The sequence below is a fragment of the Cajanus cajan genome, chromosome 3 (genome assembly GCF_000230855.2).
Source record: "Cajanus cajan strain Asha chromosome 3, NIPB_CcT2T_4, whole genome shotgun sequence".
In the NCBI taxonomy this organism is placed as follows: Eukaryota; Viridiplantae; Streptophyta; class Magnoliopsida; order Fabales; family Fabaceae; genus Cajanus; species Cajanus cajan.
The window spans coordinates 40,069,971-40,082,741 of record NC_138519.1 but is presented as its reverse complement, the minus strand read 5'-3'; the positions used below and the strand labels follow the sequence as shown (position 1 = coordinate 40,082,741).

The following is a 12,771-nucleotide window of genomic DNA, read 5'->3' as shown; positions in this document are numbered from 1 at the left end:
TGAGCATAAGAGGGGATTCCTGAAGGCAGCTCGCCAGGCGAGGTTTCTCGCCCCAGGGTTCGACCTTTCTGCCATGCATGTGGAGAAGGACGTACGCTTCGGGAAGTTGGTGAAGGACGATGACCTCGAGGATAACTCCAGTGAAAACTCCTCAGCCTAGGCCGCCCTTGTAATAGTTTAGTTTATTTTTTCTTTGTTTGATTTTTTTTTCTTTGAATTCATGTGTTGAACTCTGCCAACATTGTTGTGTATATATTTTAGCTTGTTTGCTGTTGCGTTTTTCTTTGACTTCGCGTTTTAGGCCTGATTTTGTCCCGTTCGTATGACCTATAAACACGTTCAGCATTTGCTGTGTATTTTTGTATTTTGTGGCGTTTAGACTCGATTTAGGGCAAAGTGATTTGTTCGAGGTCCAAATCCGACCTTGGGCGAAATTGAGAAGTTCCGCAGTGAGGTTCAAACTTGACCTCGTGTGGATTATATGGTGGTTCGAACTCGACCTTGGATTGATTATGCCAAGGTTCGAACTCGACCTTGAGTTGGGTATGCCAAGGTTCGGACTCGACCTTGAGCGGATTATATCAAGGTTTGAACTCGACCTTGGATTGATTATGCCAAGGTTCGCACTCGACCTTGGGTTGAAGTAGAATGAATCGTATGGAGGTTCGAGCTCAACCTTCAATAAGAGCGAGGTAAGTTGGTCCAAGGTTCGAATTCGACCTCGGCGTGAGGTAAAATATGTTGTGTTAAGGTTCAGACTCGAGCTTAACTGGTGGCAAGATAAGTCGGACCAAGGTTCGGATTCGACCTCAGCATAAAATAAGATGAGTTGTGCCAAGGTTCGAACTCGACCTCGGCCTAGCATAGAATTAAAGATAGGAGAATATAAATGAAAAGAATGAGTTATTTTATTAATTGTGTAAATGTGCCTCGTTAAAAACCCTCTCAGCCAAAACCCATTTTTCTATTTTTTGGGATAAAAAACTGAGGCGGGAAAAGAGTGCACAACTCATTCGTACAACATTAACTGAAATAAAACTTGAGATGCGTGGCATTCCAAGTTCGCGGTATGGGCTTTCCGCCGAGTTCCTCTAATCGGTATGCTCCGTTCTCCAAGTTTTCTACAACTCGGAATGGGCCACCCCAGGTGGGTGCAAGTTTTCCATCTGACGTGTCTTTCTGTGCTTCGCCAAATAGTCGCCACACCAAGTCGCCCACTCTGAAAGAGCGAGGTCGTACTCGTGTGTTGTATCTCCTGGAAGCTCGGAGTTTGCAGGCTTCTTCGTGGATTTGAGATTCGTCTCTGAGTTCGTTGACTAGATCGAGGTCAGCTACTAACTCTTGAGCGTTCTGCTCGCTGTTAAAGACTTAGCATCGGTGAGATCTCTCCCTGATTTCTACTGGGATCATTGCGTCAGCTCCGTAGGTCAGCCTGTAAGGTGTTTCTTGTGTTGTTGATTGGGGGGTGCAATGATACGCCTAGAGAATGCTGGGGAACTCGTCGGCCCATTATCCTTTAGCGTTCCCCAGTCGCTTCTTCAGTTCTCGGAGGATAACCTTGTTGGCGGTTTCGGCCTGGCCGTTGGTCTGGGGGTGTTCCACTAAGGTTGGGAGATGCTTGATGCCGAGCTCTCGGAGGAAGTCCTCGAAGCCTTATGCGATGAACTGCCTGTTGTTGTCGGTGACGAGGGTGTGAGAGATTCCGAATCTGCAAACAATGTTTCTCCAGGAGAACCTCTACACATTTTCAGTGGTGATTTTTGCGAGTGGGCATGCCTCGATCCACTTGGTGAAGTAGTCGATCGCCACTAGGAGGAACTTGAGTTGACCCTTCGCGGGGGAATGGCCCGAGGATGTCCATTCCCCACTGGGAAAAAGGCCATGACGACGTCATCTGGTGAAGAGTTTCGGGTGGCAGCCGATGTGAGTTGTCGAACTGCTGGCATTCTTTGCACCTTTGTACGTAGTTCTGGCAATCTAACTTCAACGTGGGCCAGTAGTATCCTGTTCGGAGCACTCTGGTCTCCATTGAGTGCGCCCCGGAGTGCATGCCACATATGCCCCGGTGGATCTCCTTGATGACATAAGCTGCCTGAGGTGCCGTTAAGCACTTGAGAAGTGGGGTGGAGATGCCACGCTTGAACAGTTCGTCGCCGATAATCACGAACTTGGCCGACCTTATCCTCATCTTTCGAGCTTCGTCCCTATCTTCGGGCAAAACTCCTGCATTCAAGTAGCTCCAGATGCCTGCCATCCATCCCTGGTCTTTGCTATTGCTGGTGCTGACGACCTTGTCATCTAGGCTAGGTGAGTGCAAGGTTTCCTGGATGATGGTCCGATGTTGTCCAAGGCGTTTGGTGCTGGCGAGCTTTGATAGAAGGTCGGCTCTGGTGTGTTGTTCTCGCGGTACATGCTGTATAGTGAACTCGTCGAAGGACGATATCTGTTGTGATGCCACATGGAAATACCGCTGTAGGAGAACGTCCTTGGCCTGGTATGTTCCACTGAGCTACTCTACCATGAGTTTCGAGTCCCTGTTGCAACTCACTCTCCGAGCCCCGAGGTCATGAGCCAACCTTAGCCCTGCGAGAAGTGCCTCATACTTTGCTTGGTTGTTGATCTCCTTGAAGCTGAACTTGAGGGATTGCTCTAGAGTGACTTGGTTTGGTCCTTCCAAAATGATACCTGCACCACCACCCTTAGAGTTGGAGGACCCGTCGTCCATACCTATGGTTCTGCAACTGAGGTAGGTGTGAGCTCGGCTACGAAGTCGACCAGGCATTGAGCTTTCAGGGCACCGCAACTTTCATACTGGATGCCGAACTCAGATAGTTCTACTGACCAGGCTATCATTCGTCCGACGAGCTTTGACTTTCTCAGGATCTGCTTGATTGGGTAGTCGGACTTAACGACTACTTGGTGACTTTGGAAATAAGGTCGGAGACGCTTGGCTGCCATGACAAGTGCTAGTGCAAGCTTTTCGATGGTCTGATACCTTTTTTTCGTGTCTTAGAGGACTCGGCTGATGAAATAGATCAGCGTCTGTGTTTTTTGGTGCTCTTGCACTATGACCGCACTGATTGCATTTTTCGCCACCGCCAGGTAGAGGAGGAGGTCGGCCTTGTGATCTGGCCTATGAAGGATTGGCGGAGTAATGAGGAAATTCTTGAAGCTTTTGAAAGCCTCCTCGCATTGGTCCGTCCATTCGAAGTTCTTTGGCTTTCGCAATAGGGTGAAGATGGGCCCTGCCTTGTCCGCTAACCTAGGGATGAAACGGAAAAGGGAGACCAACATTCCTGCCAGACACTGGACATCTTTCACAGTCTGGGGGCTTTGCATCTGAATGATGGCTTTGCACTTTTCCAGGTTGGCCTCGATCCCTCTGCTAGTAATCATGAAACCAAGGAAATTGGCGTGGTCTGTGATGAACGATGTATGCACCTCGTCAGGTGGGTACATAATGATTTGGTTATACCCGGAGTAGGCGTCAAGAAAACTGAGAAGGGCGTGCCCGGATGCTCCGTCAACCAGCCTCTCGATGCTCGGCAAAGGGTAGGAGTCCTTGGGGCATGCTTTTTTCAGGTCGGTGTAATCGACGCACATGCAGACCTTCCCCGAGCTTTTCTTCACTAGAACCACATTTTCCAGCCATGTGGTGTATCTGACCTCACGGATGAAGCCTGCGTTCAGCAACTTCTGCGCTTCGGTGATGATGGCCTCTCGCCTTTCGCCACCGACCTTCCTCTTCCTTTGAGCCACTGGCCTTCCCTCCTTGTGGATTGCTAACCTGTGACAGATGAAGTTAGCATCTATACCTGGCATGTCGGTGCTGGACCATGCAAAGAGGTTGGTGTTCTTGAGGATTTCAACTTCGATTTGCTGCCGTAGTTCCGGGCTCAGCTGCCTGCTAATTTTCATTTTCGATCTGGAGGTCGTCGAGCTCGTCGATGGAACTTGGTCGTCCATCATGGGAGTCAGACCTCGGATCGAGGTCAGTGATGTCCACGTGGGTGATGTGAGCCACTGTGGGGGGATCACTCTGGCGATGCTCGTCGAGCAAGGAGACCTTCAGGCTTTCAGCGTAGCACTGCCGAGCTGTCTTTTGGTTTGCCTTGATGGAGATGATCTTTTCGCCATTCCCTGGGAATTTCATGGTGAGATGCAGGGTAGACACCACTGCTCCGAGTTGGTTCAACTTCGGCCTCCCAATGATTGTTGTAGGAGGTGTTGGCTTCTACGAGGAGGTATCGGACCATAATCTGCCTCGTATCCAGGGAAGTCCCGAAGGTCGTCAACAGATCCAAGTACCCTCAAGTGTGAACTCTTTCGCCTGCGAATCCAACTAACGGCTATGTGTGAGGCTGGATAAGGGAGTGAGGGATGTCTAACCTGAGGAACGTCGGCCAATACTAGACGTTAGCCGAGCTTCCTTGGTCGATTAGTGTTTTGTGGACCTCCCAATTAGCTACCTCCACAGCGATGACCATGAGGTCATCCTGGTTGGGGTTGATGCCAGCATAGTTGTCGTCGGTAAAGGTGATCGGCGGTGAGCTTTGGTTCGAAGCCAAGGTGGTGGAGTGGACGCTGTTGATATTGCGCAGGTGTCTCTTCCGAGCCGAGCTGCTAGCACCTCCCCCTGCGAAACCACCTGCAATTGTGTTGATTACTCCCCGTAGGGGAGCTGACCCTGTTTCCTGACTTACCTCAGCTTGCACTGCTCCATTGGAATTTTGTTGAGAGCCAGAGGGTTGGTCCGTGCGAGCTCCTGAACCACAACCTATGTCGCGTCCTCGTCCACTATAGCCTCCTCGGTGACCCTGCTGTCGTTGGACATATTGGCCGAGGTGGCATGCCTGGATGAGTTCCTCAATGCGGTCTCAGAGTGTGCAACACTCTTCAGTGGTGTGACCGTGGTTTCTGTGATATCGACAGTGTTTGGACTTGTCCGCGCTGTTGGAAGTGTGACCTGGTGGTGGTAGGGTGAGCAAGTTGCTGTTACTGGCCTCCTCCAGGGACTATTTTATGTTTTTTGCACTATATATATATATGTGTGTGTGTATGTGTATATATATGTGTGTGTGTGTGTGTGTGTGTGTGTATATATATATACACACACACACACACACACATATATATATATATGTTTCATGAGGTACTACTTGCATTTGAATCCTAGATTAGAAGATGTTTATGTTTTCCGTTGCTATAGTAAGTTTAGTGACTTGCTTGTTGGATCCTTAATCCAACATTGGCCTTATATGTGAACAATTATATATTAAGAACACATAAGGTTAATGCCAAATTAAAGTGATCTAATGATGTATAGATTATTTTAGCAGTCATGTATCTGAAAGATTATGAAACCTTTAACGTGTCATAACTAAAAGGTAATTTTATTTTGTGATGGGTTAAAATAGAAATATCAAAAGACCATATGATTGTCTATAAATAGGTTAGGTTCCCAAATCACACGACATTCTTTTCTTTTCTTTTCTAATGACATCCCATTATTAGAGAGAGATAGAAAGATAATTAAAGGATTCTCTCGCGAGAATACATGTTGATCTAGAAGGCCAAACCGCACAACTCTCTTATTATCACGATTTTAAGTATGCTTTCACTTATTGTTTCTAGTGATTAACATGATAGATTTTGTGCTTTATATAGATGATAATTTTCATTAAAGACTTAAGTTTGATTTTAACAATGTTGAGTCGTTACAGGTTGTGTAATATTTACATCTTTAAGGAAGATGTTAGTGTAAAGGAGATTTTGGTAATAATATATTTTTAACAAAATTTTAAAAATTGGTAAAGTGTCATATATTAGAATTTATCGAAAAAAGGTACTATAATTTTTAACATAAGAAAAAAGAATAATATAATATTCGTATCTCTTAGGAGAAGAAAGTATAATTTACTCATAAAAATAATCTTGTAATACAATATAAATTGTTTATCTTAAATAAAAAATATAATTTATATGTTTAAAATATTTGTTTATTCAAAATTTTAAATATAACTTATATATATAAATATATTATTTATTTATACACATAATTTATTATAATTTTTAATAAATATAATAAAATATTTAATGTATAAAATTATACATAATAAAATATCAGTATCAGTGAATTCTACCAGTGTTTTAAAACCCGGACCGACCCGGCCGGTCGGACCGGTTGGACCGGGAACCGGTGGTCCAGCCGGTCCGAATCTGAAGTTGGATTGGTTATGCAGTCGACCCGTTTCAAACCAGATTGAACCGGTCAATTTTCCGGTTCAACCGGTGAACCGGTGGGTCAAACCGGTTCGACCACTTTTTTTTTTTTTTTTTTTTTTTTTTTTTAATTTTTTAAGGGACCATAAATCACAAAAATAATGATGAAAATTGAATCTCTTAATGAAAAAGCAAGGAGTCTTATTAAATATAACAATGACTACTTGTTCTAATATATTTGTTTACAATATATACAACTTAAATAACTTTTATAGTATATTATTAATTTTAAATTATATATTTAATAATTCAATATCCATGTAAATATTACATATATTATTTTGTGATATTAATTGCAAGCATATTATATATGTACATATTATTTATATTTTTAATTTGTATTAATATACCGTTTAACATGTAATTTTTTATGTATTTTTTTACAAAATAAAAATAAAAATAATTTTAAATAAGATACAAAAATTTAAATTTAAAATAAGATATGAATTTATTAAAATTTATAAGTATAAATATATTTAATATGAATATTTTTTAATAAAAATAAATAAAAATCGGTCATGCGGTTCAACCAGTGACCCACCGGTTCAACTTTTGACCCACTGACCCAATACCTTAACCGGTTCGATGACCGGTCCGGTTTTTAAAACTATGAATTCTACTCCTCAAATCTTCTTGTGAATATAAGTTAAACTTTTTATTCAACATAGTTTTCGGTCTGCTTCCACATTAATGGCCAGTGCCAATCGTGCTCAAGCAGCACCTGTTCCTGGCAGGAATTAATTATATGTAAAAAAAAGTGCAACACTTAATTAACGATTACACGTTATACAAGACAACACATTGTGAAAGAAATTTTTGGAACTGGGTGGTGTACTACATCCATTAGCACAATCTACAATTTCAGATTCATCAGCACCACTTTTCTTTGCTTTCTCACACTCATTCAAGAATGTGTTGAATGCTTCCTCAACATATTTAACTGCCTCAGAAACAGTCATGTTCTCAATTAACTTGTCAGGGTATATACTCTTTTTATGATCCCCATTTAGAGTTGCTGCCATTTGCACCAATTCTTCCTGAAATTCACTCAACTTGACCTTTTCTTGAGCAGCACCTTCTCGTAGTTTGATGGGATCAGGCAATTTCTCTACAAAATTATCAATGTGATCAAAAATTAATTAAGCAGACATTAGTTTGTTCATTTTAAGTATAATGTGTTTTTTTTTTTATTAACAGGAATTACAATGAAAATAACAATAAGATTTAAATTTAAAACTCCGTATATATTATTCTAATTTTCATCGTGAAATTAATTTTAATGATTTTTTTTTTCATTCTACGTATCTAGTTTGTCATAATGTGTCCAGGTATATACATGCATGAAATATTTATTTTTAAGGATAACTTTTGTAAAATGATGTATTGATCCTTCAAACTGATTAAAACTCAAAATTTAGCTTATGATTTCAATAAGGTGTATGACTTAATTAGTCTTTAAAATTAGTGTGTCCAATAGGGTATCTTGAAATGAATAAATTTGAATTGTTTTAAAACTATAAGATAAATTTGAATGTAGAGAAATATTAGTGAGAATAAGCATCATTTCAAATGCATTTTTTTAATTATTTACTACATTTATAAAGAATCGTGATCATGAAAAATATATAGAAAAATCTCATTCCTTAATTAATAAAATTCACTTATAATATTATAATTTCTCGATGATTTTTTTACATGATAATAAAAAATATGTTAGAGATTGAGCGTGTCCCAAATATTCATCTTTAATGAATCAATGACAAAATTTCAATTGAATGTAAAATTTTGAGGACAAATGCATCATATTGTAGTCGATAAAAGTTTTTTTTACATATATAAAATACAAAGAAGTTGTTTATTGAGTACCCATTAGTGCATGATCTGATAACATCGAATGAAATTACTTAAAAAGTAAGTATTGAATAACTTCTTATGTTTTCAATATTGTTATTTTTAACTTCTTATCATATACTATTGCTAAATACAAATATATAAAAAATAAAGAAATAACTATATGCCAAAATAATAATTAAAAAGTATCTCCCCAAAAGGGGGAAGTCAGATAATAAGTGAAGCTCAATTCACCAAAACATCATAAATATAATTTCTTTTTGTATTGGCACATAAACATTAATTAGAAACACAATCTAACACAACAATCTTAATCTTAATCTTAACAGAGACGAAAAGGAAAGACAAAAGATAGATATTTGACCTGGACAATCAGTTCTTGGGCTGCTTCTAGTTAAAAGGCCTTCAAATGTTCCAGCCCATTCATCACGCTTTGTGAGAAATTCTGGTAAATTGAATATCTTCTTCACAGTTGCTGGTATTGAGGAATGCTCATATTGTGACGTTGGGGATGGTCCAGAAGGTTCGTGTAACACTATACAACATTTTAGTAGTAATCGATTAATAAAATTAAAATCTACATTTAATACTATTTTCATAATATTTTTTTAAAATAATTGTTAACATTAATATTGTTTTTTTTTTGTTATAACATATGTTAAGCCCTCTTTTCTTTAATCATCACACAACCCACTTGATTTTTGTTTGACTAAGTTACATTTTAGTCCATAAGCTATCATAATTATGTAAATTGTGCAATTTTTGTCCTTGTGTTAGATTTTATTAAATATTTAACAAATTTTGTTAATGTGACAATGAATGATATTATGTAGATGATGTGGCAATCAACAAACTGTCTAAATGTATTTCTATGTTAATATAAACTTAATCATACCTTTGATTACATCGTAATTATAAAAGACAAAAAAGTATAATTAAATTTATGTTAACATGTGTCAAAACAACATGTCAATTATTAGATTATCATTCATTAATTGTTTCATCAACAAAATTTGTTAAATATTTAGCCAAAAATATTAATAAAAGAACTAAAATTATTCAACTACAATTCTTACACAATTGGTACATGAATAATCAAATCACACAATTATGATACCCAGAAAACGAAAACTTTCAATTAATTGTTCTTTTATGTTTATGTTAAAATGTTGAAGCATGATCCAACCCAACTAATTATAACTACACAAACATCATTCATCTATATACACACTTCTCAATTAATTACTCTCACCTGTGCCTGGCTCAATCCATGGAGAAACAATAATTGCTGGAATCCTAACACCAAGTCTATCAAACCGAAACATGAATGGTTTAGGGCCAACAATGCCATCTGGACTAGGCACACCTTCCACAGGGGTTGGCACGTGATCATAAAACCCTCCATGCTCATCGTAGATGATCACAAACAATGTTTCATTCCACTGAGGACTACTTCTTAGTGCTTCATACACTTCTTTCACAAACTTTTGACCCTCTGAGACATCATGAGATGGGTGATCGTCATTCCCAGGTATTGATAGCAAGTCGAAGAATCTTTGCTCAAGCACCACGTAGTTTGGTAATTTCCCTTCTTTGCAATGCTTTCTAAACAAGTCGAATGGGAGAAAATTGTCTATGTATTTTAGTTTTCTCAGGTTCCTGGAAGAGATATATAATAGGATAAATTGTCAAGAAAATACGGGTAACAAATTAATACTCGTATATAGTCCTGCATTTAAATTTTAAATTGGGATTACAACAAAATATATGCAATATAGTGATTGTAATGTGGATTACATTGGAGGGATATACAAGCTAACTGTGGTCAATGGAAAATCTATGCATCGTGGGATACGATAATTATTTATTGGCTTTTTCGTCTCTGATCAAATTGTAAAGAAAACTTAACTTGTCCATTTTTATTTTGGATAATATTAGACTAGAGATGATCCTAATATAACACCATTTATAAACTTAATAAAAATAAAATAGAACATCTTTTTTTATATTCATCAAATTACAATCGCAACACTAAGATTCAAACATAAAATCTTGTGTATTTTACTTTAACTCTCATAACTATGTCAAACTTAGTAATTCATAAAAATAGAACATTTAATACTTCTACATATAAGTAGATAAATATAGAAAATATTTTAAAAATAAGGTAAAAATGAATTACTTTGATCAACTTTTCTACAAAATTTATTAATATAAGTTAAAAACTGTTATTTTTTTATATGGAATATCAAAGAAGGTCTTCTAATATTCTTTGGCATCTATCAAAATATAAATTTCAGTTAATACTTTTAGTGTTTTATATTAATATACATATAAACCTCTAGTTCTTAAAAAAAAAAAAAAAAAATCCTCGGTTGACACATTGACCTTCATGATGAATATACAATAAAGATATATATCTATAACTTAGTTATTATTCATTAATAGGGATTATGGATTATAGATTAAGAAAAAATATATATATAATGTGGAAACATACTTGCTTTTACGGTTATTATTATTACAATACCTATAGTAAAATAAAGAGAAAGAAAATTGAGAGAAAATATAAGGACATCTTTTAGTTTTTATTTTTTTAAATCTGTGTAAATCAAGTTTTATATAGACATGACAAGGAACCCCTCATAAATTCAAAAAATGTAATTGTTCCTATAAAGCTCCTCTATGCCGATAATAGAAAAATTAACACTTGTAACTTCTACAATTCTAATTATTACTCACTTAATACTTAATGTTTATTTTGTAACTCACGCGTATTTAACTCTATCAATATAATTTTCTTTTGAAATAATAACACAGTTCAAAAAGTTACAATAGTTCATTTTTTTTTATCTATCAAAAAATATTACTCATTTTTAAGGTAAAATTTAGGAATAAAAATTCAATAATTTTAATAAAAACTTGTATATTATACTATATATATCATTATTTTTGTGTTTATGATCTCAATCACATTATTTTTTGCATTTCAATTTTTTTTTTCTCATTTTTTCATTTAGTTGTACAAGTTTCATTTTTTAACAACCGGGTATATATGTCATGTATTAACGTGGCCCTCCATTCAACACGAAATTAAACTTTGTGGGATAGGATTTTTTTTTTAACATGATATATACTGGAATTTAGGAAACCCAAAACAAGCAAACACTTACTATATCTTCCTAAAATATAACATGACAAAAGGACATAACAATTAGCACAAGCAATCAACAACATTCAAAACTAGCAATCTAATAATCTACCACCAAGTCCAAAACAGTGCAAGAAGAAAACGGTAGCTAATAAGTTAAGTGTGAACCAACCTATAGAAAAGTGTGGCAGGTGGAGACTGATAATAGATCCCAAAGCTGAACCCATTTTCATCCAAAGAATCAAATATCGTCTTTTGAGGCAAACCCCCAATAAGCTTATTGGTGTCATTACTAGTCAACCCATGTGACGTGGCGGAATGCACATAGAGCCGGTTCGGTTGGGTCGAAGCGGGAACCGAAGCAAACCAACGGTCACAAACCGCAAACTCCTTAACTAACTCCTTGTAAACCGGAACCAAATCCGGTTTGAACCCATTCATCACCGTTTCTGTCATTGTCATTGTTGTTGTCGCATTTTTTGATATCTCTTGCCTCGTGGCATTTTGAGCGAAGCCTTGCATATTTGGCGGCAAATTCTTTGCCGCCGAAGCTTCGCTCCATGGCTCACCAAAAATTTGTTCATAGATGTCTTGGATCGAGTGACCCGGATCCGGGTCAACATAGACCGACTTGTCTGAGAATTGGACCCGGTTTGAGTTTGGGTCGGATGTGGAAACTGGGTTTGATTCTGAACCGGTGACCCCGTTGATTTCCGGGTTAAGGGACTTCATCCAACCGAGCATGTGGTCGAAGGAACGGTTTTCTTGAACCAAAACGACGACCGTTTTGATGGGGGAGCCATTGGTGGTTGTGCTGGAATTTGAAGCCATGTTCTTGCGTTTTGATTAATTCTGAAATTGAGAATGGAACTAAGTGGGTGTTAAGAGCATATATATATAAATGCATAGAAGCAAAATTGTATAACGAAGTTGTACAGTTGATGAAGCAACTTAGAGAGGTGGGTCAACGATGGGAGAAGAAATGATATTAACACGTTATTTCATGTTATTTTATTATGTGTATTTTAAGTGAGTTTTATTAAACTCCTAAATTAATTTGAATGGTATAGTAAATGATATTCACACGTTATTTCATATATTTTTTTTATGCATATGAATTAATGAAAGTAACATGATTATTTTAAATCAAAATAATGGTACATTAAGGCTTACATAAAAAAGTTAATATTAAAATTAGAGTAAATAATTTATATAATGATAAGAGACAACTTTAATATTATTCAATTAGAAATTGACTTTTCTTTTATATATAAATCATTGAAAATAATCATATTTTAGTTAAATAAGATTTTTTTTAATGTTATACGGTGTCAAATAATTACTCTTAAACCACTTTTTTTTTTATTATCAAAATAATTAAAAAAATTGTATTTTCTTTTTATCTTGTTACTCGTTCTAACTACGTGGTTTTGCAAGTTATATTTGTATACGTGTTTTGTAAGTTGTTTTTGTATATTGTGATCGAA

The 12,771-nt window shown here is 36.9% G+C and overlaps 1 protein-coding gene across 1 annotated transcript; it reads right to left on the bottom strand.

Annotated features, from left to right (window-relative positions):
- Positions 1 to 6,912: 6,912 nt before the first annotated feature.
- Positions 6,913 to 12,244, bottom strand: LOC109788557 (non-specific phospholipase C4). Its single transcript, XM_020347304.3, has 4 exons — positions 11,457 to 12,244; positions 9,386 to 9,792; positions 8,498 to 8,668; positions 6,913 to 7,390 (listed from the first exon to the last, which is right to left on the bottom strand). The coding sequence occupies exons 1-4, from the start codon at positions 12,113 to 12,115 to the stop codon at positions 7,053 to 7,055; spliced, it is 1,575 nt and encodes a 524-aa protein (XP_020202893.2). The 5' UTR covers positions 12,116 to 12,244; the 3' UTR covers positions 6,913 to 7,052.
- Positions 12,245 to 12,771: the final 527 nt, after the last annotated feature.

What these genes read in the sequence shown, in the direction of transcription:
- LOC109788557 (XM_020347304.3), bottom strand. Translation starts at nt 12,115, where the DNA reads ATGGCTTCAAATTCCAGCACAACCACCAATGGCTCCCCCATCAAAACG. An exon ending in CCTGCCACACTTTTCTATAG is followed by an intron (nt 9,793 to 11,456) that starts GTTGGTTCACAC and finishes TATCTCTTCCAG; the next exon opens with GAACCTGAGAAAACTAAAAT. An exon ending in ATGGATTGAGCCAGGCACAG is followed by an intron (nt 8,669 to 9,385) that starts GTGAGAGTAATT and finishes AATGTTGTATAG; the next exon opens with TGTTACACGAACCTTCTGGA.